Below are 15,193 nucleotides of genomic sequence, written 5' to 3'. Positions count from 1 at the left end.
TTTATTTTTTCTGTGTACAGAAGGTTCAGAAAATCTCTGTATCATTTTTTATTACTTTTTATTTTTTCACTAGAAAACATCAGTTCTATTTTTTTTTTTTACATTTTTAACAGATCAATTGCAAAATAGGAAAGTAGCCGGCATTTTATTATATTTACATATATTTTATATAAAATGTTTTAGATTGTATATATTAATGTTATCATTTTTTTTAATAATTTATATATTTTTATATAAAATGTTTTACATCCTATTTTTATAGTTAATATAAAATATTTAACCCCTTCATGACGCAGCCCTTTTTCATTTTTGCGTTTCTGGTTTTTCGCTCCCCTTCTTCCCAGACCCATAACTTTTTTATTTTTCCGTCAATATGGCCATGTGAGGGCTTCTTATTTTGCGGGACGAGTTGTACTTTTGAGCGACATCATTGGTTTTACCATGTCGTGCGCGCAAAAATTTTGTTGAAGTTTCAAAAAAAAAAAGTGCAATCCCACACTTTTTTTGTTACTACGTTCACCAAATGCTAAAACTGAGCTGTCATTATGATTCTCCAGGTGATTACGAGTTCATAGACACCAAACATGTCAAGGTTCTGTTTTATCTAAGTGGTGAAAAAAAATTCCAAACTTTGCTAAAAAAAAAAAAAAAAAGAAAAAGAAAATTGCGCCATTTTCCGATACCCGTAGCGTCTCCATTTTTGGCGATCTGGGGTCGGTTGAGGGCTTATTTTTTTCACGATGAGCTGATGTTTTTAATGATACCATTTTGATGCAGATGTTTTTTTGATCGACCGTTATTACATTTTAATGCAATGTCATGGCGACTAAAAAAAACGTAATTCTGGAGTTTTGACTTTTTTCTTATTATGCCATTTAGCAATCAGGTTAATTCTTTTTTTTTTTTATTGATAGATCGGGCGATTCTAAACTCGGCGATACCAAATATGTGTAGTTTTCATTTTTTTGTTTTATTTTGAATGGGGCAAAAAGGGGGGTGATTTAAACTTTTATTATTTTTTAAAACATTTTTTTTTTACTTTTGCCATGCTTCAATAGCCTCCATGGGAGGTTAGACGCTGGCACAACTCGATCACCTCTGCTACATAGGAGCGATGTTCAGATCACCTATATGTAGCTGAATTACTCACTTGCTATGAGAGCCGACTACTGCGCGGCGCTCACAGCAAGCCGGAAGTGACAACCTCTGGTTGTCATGCCAATGAACCGGTGATGCCGGGTGGGGGGGGGGTCAACGGTGGGTGGGTTTCCAGCCCGATGGCCGTAAGTGCGCATTAAATGCCGCTGTCAGAGTTTGACAGCGGCATTTAACGGGTTAATAGCCGTGGGTGGATCTTGATTCCACCCGCGGCTATTGCGGGCACATGTCAGCTGTTCAAAACAGCTGACATGTACCCAGAAAGATGTGGGCTCACCGCCGGAGCCCACAGCAAAGGGGGAGACAGGACATGCGCCGTACTAGTACGGCGCATGTCATGAAAGGGTTAAAATAAACTCTAAAAAATATTTCAAATATATTATAAAAATGATAGTAGAAAAAAATATATAGATGTAAAATATAAAAATACAGAGATTACATATAAATAATTTATATAAATTATAAACAAAAAAAGAATACAATTTTATACATGAAAAGATACACAAAAAAATAAAATATTTGCATTTTAATATGTAATCTTAATTTTTTTATTTTTTTATATATTTTCTCTAGTTTGTATTTTTAAAATGCGATATGTAATCTTTTATATTTAATATTTTCGTATTTTATCATATATATATATCTACTATATAATTGTCTAAGGGTCACTTCGGTCTGTCTGTCTGTCACGGATATTCATTGGTCGCGGCCTCCGTCTGTCATGGAAATCCAAGTCGCTGATTGGTCGTGGCAAAACGCCCACGACCATTGCCACGACCAATCAGTGACGGGCACGGTCTGGCGGCAAAATGGCCGCTCCTTCCTCCCCGCAGTCAGTGCCCGCTCCATACTCCCCTCCAGTCAGCGCTCACACAGGGTTAATGGCAGCGTTAATGGACCGCGGTGTAACGCACTCCATTAACGCAGCTATTAACCCTGTGTGATCAACTTTTTACTATTGATGCTGCGTATTTCTCACCCTCCGACGTGGTGCGCTGTGCTCGGCAGTGCAAGCGGCGGGTTCCGATGCCAAGGATGCTATGCGAGGACCTTCCATGATGTCACAGTCATATGACTGCAACGTCATCACAGGTCCTGCGCTCATACCAACCCTGGGACCAGAAGCTGCCGTGTGCACCGCACAGAGGGCCAGGACTTCAATTGGCCTTCGGATGGTGAGTATATGTTTATTTTGTATTTTAAGTCTTTTTTAACCACGCACATAGTGCCCACATTGCTATATACTACGTGGGCTGTGTTACATACTGCGTGGGCTGCGTTATATACTACATGGCTGCTATATACTGCGTGGGCTGCGTTATATACTACATGGCTGCTATAAACTACGTGGGCAATGTTATATACTGCGCGAGCTGCGTTATATACTACATGGCTGCTATATACTACGTGGGCAGTGTTATATACTATGTGGGCAATGTTATATACTGGGTGGGCTGCGTTATATACTACATGGCTGCTATATACTACGTGGGCAATGTTATATACTGCGCGAGCTGCGTTATATACTACATGGCTGCTATATACTACGTGGGCAGTGTTATATACTATGTGGGCAATGTTATATACTGGGTGGGCTGCGTTATATACTACATGGCTGCTATAAACTATGTGGGCAATGTTATATACTGCGCGAGCTGCGTTATATACTACATGGCTGCTATATACTACGTGGGCAGTGTTATATACTATGTGGGCAATGTTATATACTGGGTGGGCTGCGTTATATACTACATGGCTGCTATATACTACGTGGGCAGTGTTATATACTATGTGGGCAATGTTATATACTGCGTGGGCTGCGTTATATACTACATGGCTGCTATAAACTATGTGGGCAATGTTATATACTGCGCGAGCTGCGTTATATACTACATGGCTGCTATATACTACGTGGGCAGTGTTATATACTATGTGGGCAATGTTATATACTGGGTGGGCTGCGTTATATACTACATGGCTGCTATATACTACGTGGGCAATGTTATATACTGCGCGAGCTGCGTTATATACTACATGGCTGCTATATACTACGTGGGCAGTGTTATATACTATGTGGGCAATGTTATATACTGGGTGGGCTGCGTTATATACTGCATGGCTGCTATATACTACGTGGCCAGTTTTATATACTGTTTGGGCTGTGTTATATACTGTTTGGGCTGTGTTATATAATGCTTTGGTTGTGTTATATACTGCTTGGCCACTGTTATATACTGCGTGGCCTGTATTAACGCATCGGGTATTCAAGAATATGTCGTGGCCTCTGCTATATACTATGTGGCTGCCATATACATACATATTCTAGAATACCCGATGCATTAGAATCGGGCCACCAGTGTGTGTATATATATATATATATATATATATATATATATATATATATATATATATATATATATATATATATATATATATATACACATATATACATATACACACACACACACACACACAGAATAGTGTAGATAAGCCGCTGATGCTGGTGGGCTTAGCTCAACTTCGAATTTGGGGGTGACAGGTTTCCTTTAATGGGTGCAGAAAATCTACAACATCAAAAACGCACCAAAAAAGCCCCTTGTGGGAATGTAGGCTAACAGAGCCGGCCCCCGGTGTGTAATAAGTCTTGGGACAGAACGCAATAGCTTTACCGGGAGTGGGAAGGAAGCAGGTAAAGGACTTGTACAGAATTATTATAATATAGGCGCCTCCTTCTAGAAACAGCGCCACACACGTCTATTGGTTGTATCTGGTACTGCAGCTCATTGAATTAATAGACTTGGGCAGCAATACCAGGTATCGCCTCTAGACTGCTGATCAGGAATAAAGGCACAGATCAGCAATTTCTTGCCCCCTTCCTATTATTTCCTTGCCTGGGACGGATCTACGGTGACGGTTAGCTGCAGTCACACAAGGTTTATAAATCCACAAATGTTTTATTGAACACAACAAACAGCAATAAAAAAAAAGGCAGAAAAAAAAAACCACAATTACAAGTCTAACGGGGCGGTAAACTTCCTGACGTAACCGGGCTGACGCCGTCCCTCGTGTCCAGGAGTGTCAGCTCTTGTGCCTTGGGATTATAAATACATAAATAACCATCGTCCTGAGTATCCGGAGTCCAGAACCCGACAATCTTCTAAGAAAGGTAAAAAATAAAAAACAATATTTGCTGCCCTGATTTCTATGGACATTGCATTGATGACGGCTTCTTTTTTGCAGCAGATACAGGGATATTTCAGCTCCAGGTTAACCCTGCGGAGGAGGCCAAAGCGATTTTGCGAGTCCACCCCTCCCCAATCGTGCACAAGCAGGGCGGCCGTAGTACCTTTTTGGCATTGGTTGGTTAATAGAAAAAGCTAAAACACCATCCACTACCGTTTTGTGTATACAGCTTCTATGCAGATTTATGCGTTTCTACAGTTGCAGACTACAAACTATGTCGTTTCATTCTGATGTTATGCGTTGCTCCTTCTCTTCTGCATGGGTGCTGTGTACACAAAACAGCAGCCTTCAGTTTAGATGCATTGGAGTGATAGCAAGAAATTGGACAATGCATACATCCGATCGGTGGGAACACAGTATGCAAGTGACGACTATGGTGTAACCAGAAAGTCCACGCACGGGGCAGGCAGACGCTTAGCAAAAAACTACGAGGTTCGCCCCATAAAGGTAAAAAGCACCCTGATCGCCCATAATGTAATAGCAGTGGATTGGAGGAGCAGGGGTAGAGGATCCCACTTTGTACCCTTCCCCAAAAATTGTGCAAATGGTCTCCCAAAAAATGAAATTTTCCATTAGAAAAAGGGGTACAACCAGAAAACGTTCTACCTTCCAAAAAAGTCAGGGGAGGGATATAAAAGTAGCCTACGTGTTCCTCCTATGGTTACACAATGGAGACTGATGGCGGGAGGTAAAAATGGCAGGAGGTCTAGAGTTCATGGCAGGAGGCGGCCGACGAGGAGGCAGGAAGGGTCATGGATCCGGGTCCATCTGCATTAAGGAGGGAGGAGAAGGTTCCCATGGTGGAGCAGACGGGAGGCGTGCGGAGCGTTAGGTCAGCCACTTCTCGATGCATTCCTTGTACACCGTCTCGTTGGAGTGCCACATTGTGTGAACCACGTTGGCCACATTGTACACCGTGACGGCTCCTCTCTTATCCAACGTGCGGAGGCCAAAGCTGTCGTCCGTGTAGACCTGAGGGGGGAACGTTAGATATGAGAGGAGCTAAATGTGCGGCTCACACAGGGGCAGGGCTCGTTACAGTGTATCAGAGAGCTTTGGGTCCACAGGACGGGATATGGTGGCGTGGCGCAGGACGGGATATGGCGGCGTGGCGCACCATGGCCTTATCTGTGGCACCTGTAATACTAAGCAGCCATCCTCCCATGGATGATGGGAGTGTGAGTAATTAGTATTGGGCACTTGTGCTACCTCCCTATTTATCATGGTGGTCCGCTGCATCCTGCAGTATAATGGTGAGAACAAACCCCCCCAAAAGAGATTTCCAGGGAGAACCAACCTTCTGGCATCTCATCTCCTGCACCGTCTCATTCTCATCGTAGAATCCAAAGTGGCTGAAAAGGAAAAAAAAAACAAACGTAACATGAGACGGCGTCGCCGTGTGCGGGAACAGATTCACGGACGCTGCAGACCACCGTCTCTGTACCTGGACTCCCAGGGGGTGATGACGCCATCACTGGGACCGCCGATGAGCACTAACTTCCGAAGGCGCAGGAAGTTTTTCCTCCATTCTGTAAGTAAGAAAATTAATTCTTGACATGATGCACACACACGGTACGGTAGACATTAAGGATTGCTCTGCCGAACAAATATTGGGGACCCCATGGATATTTATGGGGGTGGGATGGGGGCACAGAGGCAGCCATTTTCGCACCACAGCACCTGTCGTGTTTGGCTCCGGCCGTTCGGAGTTTATAGGCGCCAGGAACTTGCTGTTGTTGATGTACATGTCGTGGTGATGGGGATCTGAAAACGGAAAAAAACGCCATTAATAAAAAACACTCAATGGCCACATCAGTCCGCGCCATCTGATGGACATGCGCGTCAGCATTCTTTCACGTCACCCCCGTCACCTCACCCGCTGCCGTCACTTACCGTTCCAGAAATTACAGATGGAGATGCTCTGCCCGAACTGCGTGTAGCAGAATCTGTAGAGATTGGCCTTCACATAGGTGGGGAACAGATAGCGCAGATAATCCGTGTCTGCAACATAGGAAGTAGCAGCGTTACCGCACCACAACTAAACCCAATGTGCAGAGCTGGACGGGAACAAACACCCCAAAAGTGACACGTACAGCCGTCTGCACCACATCTCAGACTTTCCTCCACTACTCTTTTTTTATCTTCCCCTTCCTCTAAGAGCAATACTTTATTTTGAGCCTTAGATTTTTTTTTCTGCAGGACAAGTTGTCTAAATAACGCCATTGACTCTACAATATAAGATCGTGAAAAAAGTACTTCAGTGAATGAACCACATGTGATCCCGTGCTGTCCTGTCTGTATACTCTTTTGCCCCCCCCGTGCTGAGCTTTCTGTATACTCTTTTGCTCCCCCCTGTGATCCCGTACTGTCCTGTTTGCATACTCTTTTGCTCCCCCGTGATCCCGTGCTGTCCTGTCTGTATACTCTTTTGCTCCCCCCTGTGATCCCGTGCTGTAATGTCTGTATACTCTTTTGCTCCCCCGTGATGTCCTGTCTGCATACTCTTTTGCTTCCACCGCGATCCCGTGCTGTAATGTCTGTATACGCTTTTGCTCCCCCGTGATCCCATGCTGTTCTGTCTGCATACTCTTTTGCTCCCCCTATGATCCCGTGCTGTCCTGTCTGCATACTTTTACTCCCCCGTGATGTCCTGTCTGTATACTCTTTTGCTCCCCCTTGTGATCCCGTGCTGTAATGTCGGTATACGCTTTTGCTCCCCCCTGTGATCCCGTGCTGTCCTGTCTGTATACTCTTTTGTTCCCCCCTATGATCCCGTGCTGTAATGTTTGTATACTCTTTTGCTCCCCCATGATCCCATGCTGTCCTGTCTGTATACTCTTTGCTCCCCCCTGTGATCCCATGCTGTCCTGTCTGCATACACTTTTGCTTCCCCCTATGATCCCGTGCTGTAATGTCTGTATACTCTTTGCTCCCGTGCTGTCCTGTCTGTATACTCTTTTGCTCCCCCCTATGATCCCGTGCTGTAATGTCTGTATACTCTTTTGCATCCTCCCCTGCTCAGGAGCTGGGGTATGATCAAATCATGTCCCTGTACGGTCAGACACAGCCACTACACAGTACACAGCAGGGACACATTTATAAGATTATCTCAGCACAGGAACATTTTATTTACACACATCCAATTGTGGAAGTTATTATTCCAAGATCTATTGATTAAAATCAACTTTTTTTCCTTGAGAAAAAAACCTTTATATAATTTTATATTTTCACTGATCTGACTTTTCCGGATGCAGGGACACTGGACGCTGTCATCTCTGCTGTTTGAGGAGATGCTGGCTGTATAACACAGCTGCCCCCCACCATCCACAGAGCCACCTCTGCTCTGCTGCCTGCTCCATACACCCCCGTTTCGTATATTTATACAATAAGATAGTGAAGGGGTTAAGAGGCGGTAATGAGAGGCGGGAGGTCTGGTTATTATATATAGCATATTATATTAATAATGCATATGTTCTGCCATCACTATGCGAGGAGCGGAATAATATTTCCTGACATGGAGCGATGATCCTCTAGAGACACATGGTAAATATCTGCAGAACCGTCCTGCTTCATGTCAGCGAGTCTTAGCTCACCACCGTGGTAAAGATGGACCTCGAGGATTACTAATAAAGCAGCGCCACCCTTGTACATAGGTCGTATCTGGTACTGCACCAAGTAAATACTACAACACCAGACACAGCCCACAGACAAGAGTGGTAGATTTCATATACACCCTTTAAGCTGACCCTGGCGGTGCCATTAACTGTCCGAACCCCCCCTAAGATGTCAGGAGATGTCAGCGCCACGTGATCATATAGAGGAGAGCATAATGGATGTGGATGCATAACCCTCACCTCCATACTGTCCCATCTGCGGGGAAGACAACGAGATGAACGTGTCCACATTGTGGTCTGGCATAGTCTCCAAGATCCCCCGACAGATCAGTCCTCCTGACAGAAGGAAAGAGCGAGAAGGTAGGAATTAAATCAGCGGCCGACAAATGCCGGCACCACTTATCTCCGTAAACAACAGTAGATGATGGACTGAAATGTAATCGGTAGTGGGGTGGGATTCAGCAGCGGCCGACCATCTAAGGGGGGTGGGCGACTGGCCGTCTAAGGGGGCGACCGTCAGTAACATGTCTGTAGTGCTCAGCAAAATGGGTACGAGGCCGACGGTCCAAGGGGGCTGACGGCGTGGAAGCAGTGGGCCAGGCTGGGCAGCACTCCTGCCGGGGACGGGCGTCACCGTGTCCACTATACATGGGGCTCCTGCCTATACCAATCGGGGCCCCTGGAGATGACACCTACTTTCCGGTCACAATATATGCAGATCTGAGTGATGGTGTCCGTGTGTCTGGGCGTCTCCACTTCTTCTGTCAGATGACTGGGAACTTTGGAATGAAATTACCCTGAAGAACTGGATGTCTCCCAGGTGCATGTGATGTGAACAGAAGCCAAAAAATAAAGTGGCCCCGTGAACGAGGCTCGGTCTGCAGGTGGCTCTCAGCCAGTCGCTGGAGACATAGGTGACATTTCTGGCACAGAGCTCGCAATCATCTCTATGGAGCAATTCTGCCGTATCGCACAGCTCATGAATAGTCATACGAGCCGCTATTGCTGACGTGCCACGTGTCCGCCGCTGCCGGATGCTGGTAGAGTAGTCCTCACCTTGTGAATAGCAGAGCAGGTGCACCCCTTCCTTGCCAGCATTCTGCATTATGGGGTAGATGGCTTCCCGGAATCCCATCACTTGTTTCCAGAGAGGCTGCAGACTCGCCCTGTGGTCAAACAAGTCCAGCACCGAGATATTGGTGCCCGGGTGAGACTGTGGTCGGAGAAAAGGAAAGTCAGGATGGAAGATTCCCCCGGTCGTCCCATCAGTTCCGCAGCTGCCTGGATAATATCCCACGCGATAGCACGGCACAGACGGCGACCCGCGCGATAGCACGGCACAGACGGCGACCCACGCGATAGCACGGCACAGACGGCGACCCACGCGATAGCACGGCACAGACGGCGACCCACGCGATAGCACGGCACAGACGGCGACCCACGCGATAGCACGGCACAGACGGCGACCCACGCGATAGCACGGCACAGACGGCGACCCACGCGATAGCACGGCACAGACGGCGACCCATATAATCATCATGTGCACCAGGTTCACACACCAGCCGTGCCAGTCTCCCTTCTCCGTCCCTTCTCCCTGCCCGTTACAGGCCCCCGCAGTCTCTCGGGCACTGCCCGCTCCGCTCACCTTGTTGATGTACTCCACCAGGTATTTGAAGTTGGCAGAACTGTCGAAAAGGCCATGGACCAAGATAACCGGTTTGTATCCGTGCGAGGGGGCCACTAACCACAGTAAGAGGGGCACGAAGAAGAGCATCGGCGCTGTCCGGCGGCACATTTCAGCCATGTTTACAGTTACCTATAAACAAGAGACATGACCCGATGAGTCGAGGCGGCGCTCACATATATACAGCTGGCACCATTAGTCACACACGGCTGCTGACACCGGCCTGGAGGCATCTCCCAGCCATGTGAGGAATGACTTCCCTACACCACCTGTCAGTCTCCCAGTAAGCGCAGCGCTCACAACTGCACACAGGGGGCGCTCTCACTTCTCACTGGGTTTTCCTGGCAGCCTCAGGCTACATCTAATTTTATCAGCTTGAAGTCAGGTGACCACACACCCCCTCGTGTTAACCCTTCATCAGCTGCAGACACAACCTGCCGCCACCTAGCAAACCCAAAAGCTCGATTATTAATACATTACTTGCCAACTAATATGGGGGCTGCGCTAATAGAGTAAACTCGTCACCTGTTTCCGTATCAACCCATTACTCATTCATCTCTCTACTTTTTAATTCCACTGTATTAACCCATTAGGTGTCACTAGTGACGGTGGCTTCGTCACACCAACCCCGCAGACACAGAACTAAGCAGAGCTCCCGAGACTCCGGGCCAAATTAACCCCACAGATACAGCACCAGGCAAAGCCCCCGAGGCCCAGGGCACACCAATCCCACAAACACAGCACCAGACAAAGCCCCCCAAGATGCCGGGCCAAACTAACCCCACAAACACAGGACCAGGCAAAGCCCCCGAGGCCCAGGGCACACCAAACCCACAAATAAAGCACCAGACAAAGCCCCCCAAGATGCCGGGCCAAACTAACCCCACACATACAGCACCAGGCAAAGCCCCCCCGAGGCTCCAGGCCACACAACCCCCCAAAAAAACAGGACCAGGCAAAGCCCCCGAGGCTCCAGGCCAGACCAACCCCACAAACACAGCACTAAGCAGAGCCCCCGAGACTCCAGGCCAAGCTAACCCCACAGATCCAGCACCAGGCAAAGCCCCCAAGACTCCGCACTAAACCCACCCACAGATACAGCACCAAAGCCCCCAAGACGCCGTGCTAAACCAACTCCACAGATACAGCACCAAAGCCCCCAAGGCTCCAGGCCACACCAAACCCACAAACACAGCACCAGGCAAAGCCCCCCCAAGCCTCCGCGCTAAACCAACTCCACAGATACAGCACCAGGCAAAGCCCCCAAGACTCCGCGCTAAACCCACCCCACAGATACAGCACCAGGCAAAGCCCCCAGGACTCCGCGCTAAACCCACCCCACAGATACAGCACCAGGCAAAGCCCCCAAGACTCCGCGCTAAACCCACCCCACAGATACAGCACCAGGCAAAGCCCCCAAGACTCCGCGCTAAACCAACTCCACAGATACAGCACCAGGCAAAGCCCCCAAGACTCCGCGCTAAACCCACCCCACAGATACAGCACCAGGCAAAGCCCCAAGACTCCGCGCTAAACCCACCCCACAGATACAGCACCAGGCAAAGCCCCAAGACTCCGGGCTAAACCAACTCCACAGATACAGCACCAGGCAAAGCCCCCAAGACTCCGCGCTAAACCCACCCCACAGATACAGCACCAGGCAAAGCCCCCAAGACTCCGCGCTAAACCCACCCCACAGATACAGCACCAGGCAAAGCCCCCAAGCCTCCGCGCTAAACCCACCCCACAGATACAGCACCAGGCAAAGCCCCAGAGGCTCCAGGCCAAACTAACCCCACAGATACAGCACCAGGCAGAGCCCCCAAGACTCCGCACTAAACCCACCCACAGATACAGCACCAAAGCCCCCAAGACGCCGTGCTAAACCAACTCCACAGATACAGCACCAAAGCCCCCAAGGCTCCAGGCCACACCAAACCCACAAACACAGCACCAGGCAAAGCCCCCCCAAGCCTCCGCGCTAAACCAACTCCACAGATACAGCACCAGGCAAAGCCCCCAAGACTCCGCGCTAAACCCACCCCACAGATACAGCACCAGGCAAAGCCCCCAAGACTCCGCGCTAAACCCACCCCACAGATACAGCACCAGGCAAAGCCCCCAAGACTCCGCGCTAAACCCACCCCACAGATACAGCACCAGGCAAAGCCCCCAAGACTCCGCGCTAAACCAACTCCACAGATACAGCACCAGGCAAAGCCCCCAAGACTCCGCGCTAAACCCACCCCACAGATACAGCACCAGGCAAAGCCCCCAAGACTCCGCGCTAAACCCACCCCACAGATACAGCACCAGGCAAAGCCCCAAGACTCCGGGCTAAACCAACTCCACAGATACAGCACCAGGCAAAGCCCCCAAGACTCCGCGCTAAACCCACCCCACAGATACAGCACCAGGCAAAGCCCCCAAGACTCCGCGCTAAACCCACCCCACAGATACAGCACCAGGCAAAGCCCCCAAGACTCCGCGCTTAACCCACCCCACAGATACAGCACCAGGCAAAGCCCCAAGACTCCGGGCTAAACCCACCCCACAGATACAGCACCAGGCAAAGCCCCCAAGCCTCCGCGCTAAACCCACCACACAGATACAGCACCAGGCAAAGCCCCAAGACTCCGCGCTAAACCAACCCCACAGATACAGCACCAGGCAGAGCCCCCAAGACTCCGCGCTAAACCCACCCCACAGATACAGCACCAGGCAAAGCCCCCAAGACTCCGCGCTAAACCCACCCACAGATACAGCACCAGGCAAAGCCCCCCCAAGACTCCGGGCTAAACCCACCCCACAGATACAGCACCAGGCAAAGCCCCCAAGACTCCGCGCTAAACCAACTCCACAGATACAGCACCAGGCAAAGCCCCCAAGACTCCGCGCTAAACCCACCCCACAGATACAGCACCAGGCAAAGCCCCCAAGACTCCGCGCTAAACCCACCCCACAGATACAGCACCAGGCAAAGCCCCAAGACTCCGGGCTAAACCAACTCCACAGATACAGCACCAGGCAAAGCCCCCAAGACTCCGCGCTAAACCCACCCCACAGATACAGCACCAGGCAAAGCCCCCAAGACTCCGCGCTAAACCCACCCCACAGATACAGCACCAGGCAAAGCCCCAAGACTCCGGGCTAAACCCACCCCACAGATACAGCACCAGGCAAAGCCCCCAAGCCTCCGCGCTAAACCCACCACACAGATACAGCACCAGGCAAAGCCCCAAGACTCCGCGCTAAACCAACCCCACAGATACAGCACCAGGCAGAGCCCCCAAGACTCCGCGCTAAACCCACCCCACAGATACAGCACCAGGCAAAGCCCCCAAGACTCCGCGCTAAACCCACCCACAGATACAGCACCAGGCAAAGCCCCCCCAAGACTCCGGGCTAAACCCACCCCACAGATACAGCACCAGGCAAAGCCCCAAGACTCCGCGCTAAACCAACCCCACAGATACAGCACCAGGCAAAGCCCCCAAGCCTCCGTGCTAAACCAACCCCACAGATACAGCACCAGGCAGAGCCCCCAAGACTCCGCGCTAAACCCACCCCACAGATACAGCACCAGGCAAAGCCCCCAAGACTCCGCGCTAAACCCACCCACAGATACAGCACCAGGCAAAGCCCCCCCAAGACTCCGGGCTAAACCCACCCCACAGATACAGCACCAGGCAAAGCCCCAAGACTCCGCGCTAAACCAACCCCACAGATACAGCACCAGGCAAAGCCCCCAAGCCTCCGTGCTAAACCCACCCCACAGATACAGCACCAGGCAAAGCCCCAGAGGCTCCACCAGGCCAAACTAACCCCACAGATACAGCACCAGGCAGAGCCCCCCAACCCGGGTATAGGTGGGCACCATAAGACTTCACGTGCCCTATAAACCCACGCTGCCCCGAAAGATACAGACTGATATATAATATTAGGACTTTGACATGCGACTGCATAAGTTCTGGACAGGACCATAGTGAGTTAACCCTGCGCTTTCTGACCTCTACATCCTTTCAGAAACAAATCTAATCTCCCCATCGATCATCTGATAAATCCTACACTACACCCCCAAATCATCAGAGGAAGAATAAATGGAAGTGATAGATGGACAGACGGGGCGAGCGCTCTCATCTTACTCTCTGGCGTCTCATTCTCCTCCTGGGACCTGTGCGCTCTCTCTCTCGCACTAATTTCTTCTCTCTGGACGTCTCATTGTGGTATCCGGACACCTGGTCGCTACATAGAGGCTTCCCTGACAGTCTCTGACCTGTCACCCAGGAGTCCAGTATGGAAGGTCTCTAGCTGAGCTCTGTCCCTGCCTGCAGTCTCAGGTTATGTGACGGTCTCTTACCTTATGGTCTCAGGTATAGGAGCTCTCTCTATGGGAGCACCCGGGGCACTCACACAGGGTCTATACCTCTCTCTCCGCAGCACTGGCAGTCTTGTGGCTGTCACCATGCGGTCCCGTTACAGGATGTCTCTCCAGCACAGCACTCTCTTCACTCCTTGTCCTATTCTGTCATAATTGCACACATTCCCAGCAGTCTCTTCTCTAACCTCTGGGAGGAGGTCACCATTTAGGATGTCTCTCTCCAGCAGTGCACTAAGCACTCACTTATTAGTCCCTGCAGTCGCTCTAGTGAGACTGTCCCTCTTGTGTTCTCACTCTGGTCAGTGTCTGTATCTCGTCACTGTCTCTTCCCTGCCCTCTCTGTGCAGTCTCTCTCTGGCCAGTGTCTGTCTCTCCCCTGCTCTCTCTGGTCAGTGTCTGTCTCTCCCCTGCCCTCTCTGTGCAGTCTCTCTCTGGTCAGTGTCTGTCTCTCCCCTGCGCTCTCTGGTCACTGTCTCTTCCCTGCCCTCTCTGTGCAGTCTCTCCCCTGCCCCCTCTGTGCAGTCTCTTCCTGCCCCCTCTGTGCAGTCTCTCCCCTGCCCCCTCTGTGCAGTCTCTTCCTGCCCCCTCTGTGCAGTCTCTCCCCTGCCCCCTCTGTGCAGTCTCTCCCCTGCCCCCTCTGTGCAGTCTCTCCCCTGCCCCCTCTGTGCAGTCTCTTCCTGCCCCCTCTGTGCAGTCTCTCCCCTGCCCCCTCTGTGCAGTCTCTCCCCTGCCCCCTCTGTGCAGTCTCTTCCCTGCCCCCTCTGTGCAGTCTCTCCCCTGCCCCCTCTGTGCAGTCTCTCCCCTGCCCCCTCTGTGCAGTCTCTCCCCTGCCCCCTCTGTGCAGTCTCTTCCTGCCCCCTCTGTGCAGTCTCTCCCCTGCCCCCTCTGTGCAGTCTCTTCCCTGCCCCCTCTGTGCAGTCTCTCTCTGGTCACTGTCTCTCCCCTGCCCCCTCTGTGCAGTCTCTTCCCTGCCCCCTCTGTGCAGTCTCTTCCTGCCCCCTCTGTGCAGTCTCTCCCCTGCCCCCTCTGTGCAGTCTCTTCCTGCCCCCTCTGTGCAGTCTCTTCCCTGCCCCCTCTGTGCAGTCTCTTCCCTGCCCCCTCTGTGCAGTCTCT

At 50.4% G+C, this 15,193-nt stretch overlaps 1 protein-coding gene across 2 annotated transcripts; it reads right to left on the bottom strand.

The window, feature by feature from the left end:
• Window positions 1-4,092: 4,092 nt before the first annotated feature.
• PPT2 (palmitoyl-protein thioesterase 2) lies at window positions 4,093-14,882 on the bottom strand. Of its 2 annotated transcripts, none has more exons than XM_069746387.1 (9): window positions 13,845-14,882; window positions 9,661-9,831; window positions 9,072-9,228; window positions 8,256-8,351; window positions 6,295-6,402; window positions 6,082-6,165; window positions 5,846-5,930; window positions 5,699-5,753; window positions 4,093-5,373 (listed from the first exon to the last, which is right to left on the bottom strand). In XM_069746387.1, the coding sequence occupies exons 1-9, from the start codon at window positions 13,857-13,859 to the stop codon at window positions 5,230-5,232; spliced, it is 915 nt and encodes a 304-aa protein (XP_069602488.1). In that variant the 5' UTR covers window positions 13,860-14,882; the 3' UTR covers window positions 4,093-5,229. The 2 variants fall into 2 exon arrangements, with proteins under 2 accessions (XP_069602488.1, XP_069602489.1); XM_069746388.1 differs by having other exon boundaries at window positions 14,060-14,731.
• Between the last annotated feature and the right edge of the window lie 311 nt (window positions 14,883-15,193).

This window comes from Ranitomeya imitator, chromosome 2 (assembly GCF_032444005.1).
Source record: "Ranitomeya imitator isolate aRanImi1 chromosome 2, aRanImi1.pri, whole genome shotgun sequence".
Classification (NCBI taxonomy): Eukaryota; Metazoa; Chordata; class Amphibia; order Anura; family Dendrobatidae; genus Ranitomeya; species Ranitomeya imitator.
Note: the sequence above shows the minus strand (reverse complement) of the source record. Positions and strands in the feature narration are given on the sequence as shown.

Bases quoted from the DNA above. Each gene is read 5' to 3' on its own strand.
- PPT2 (XM_069746387.1), bottom strand. The intron at 5,754-5,845 runs GTACAGAGACGG...TTTCCTTTTCAG, and splicing joins ATCACCCCCTGGGAGTCCAG to CCACTTTGGATTCTACGATG. The intron at 5,374-5,698 runs GTTGGTTCTCCC...TTCCCCCCTCAG, and splicing joins AGGAGATGAGATGCCAGAAG to GTCTACACGGACGACAGCTT.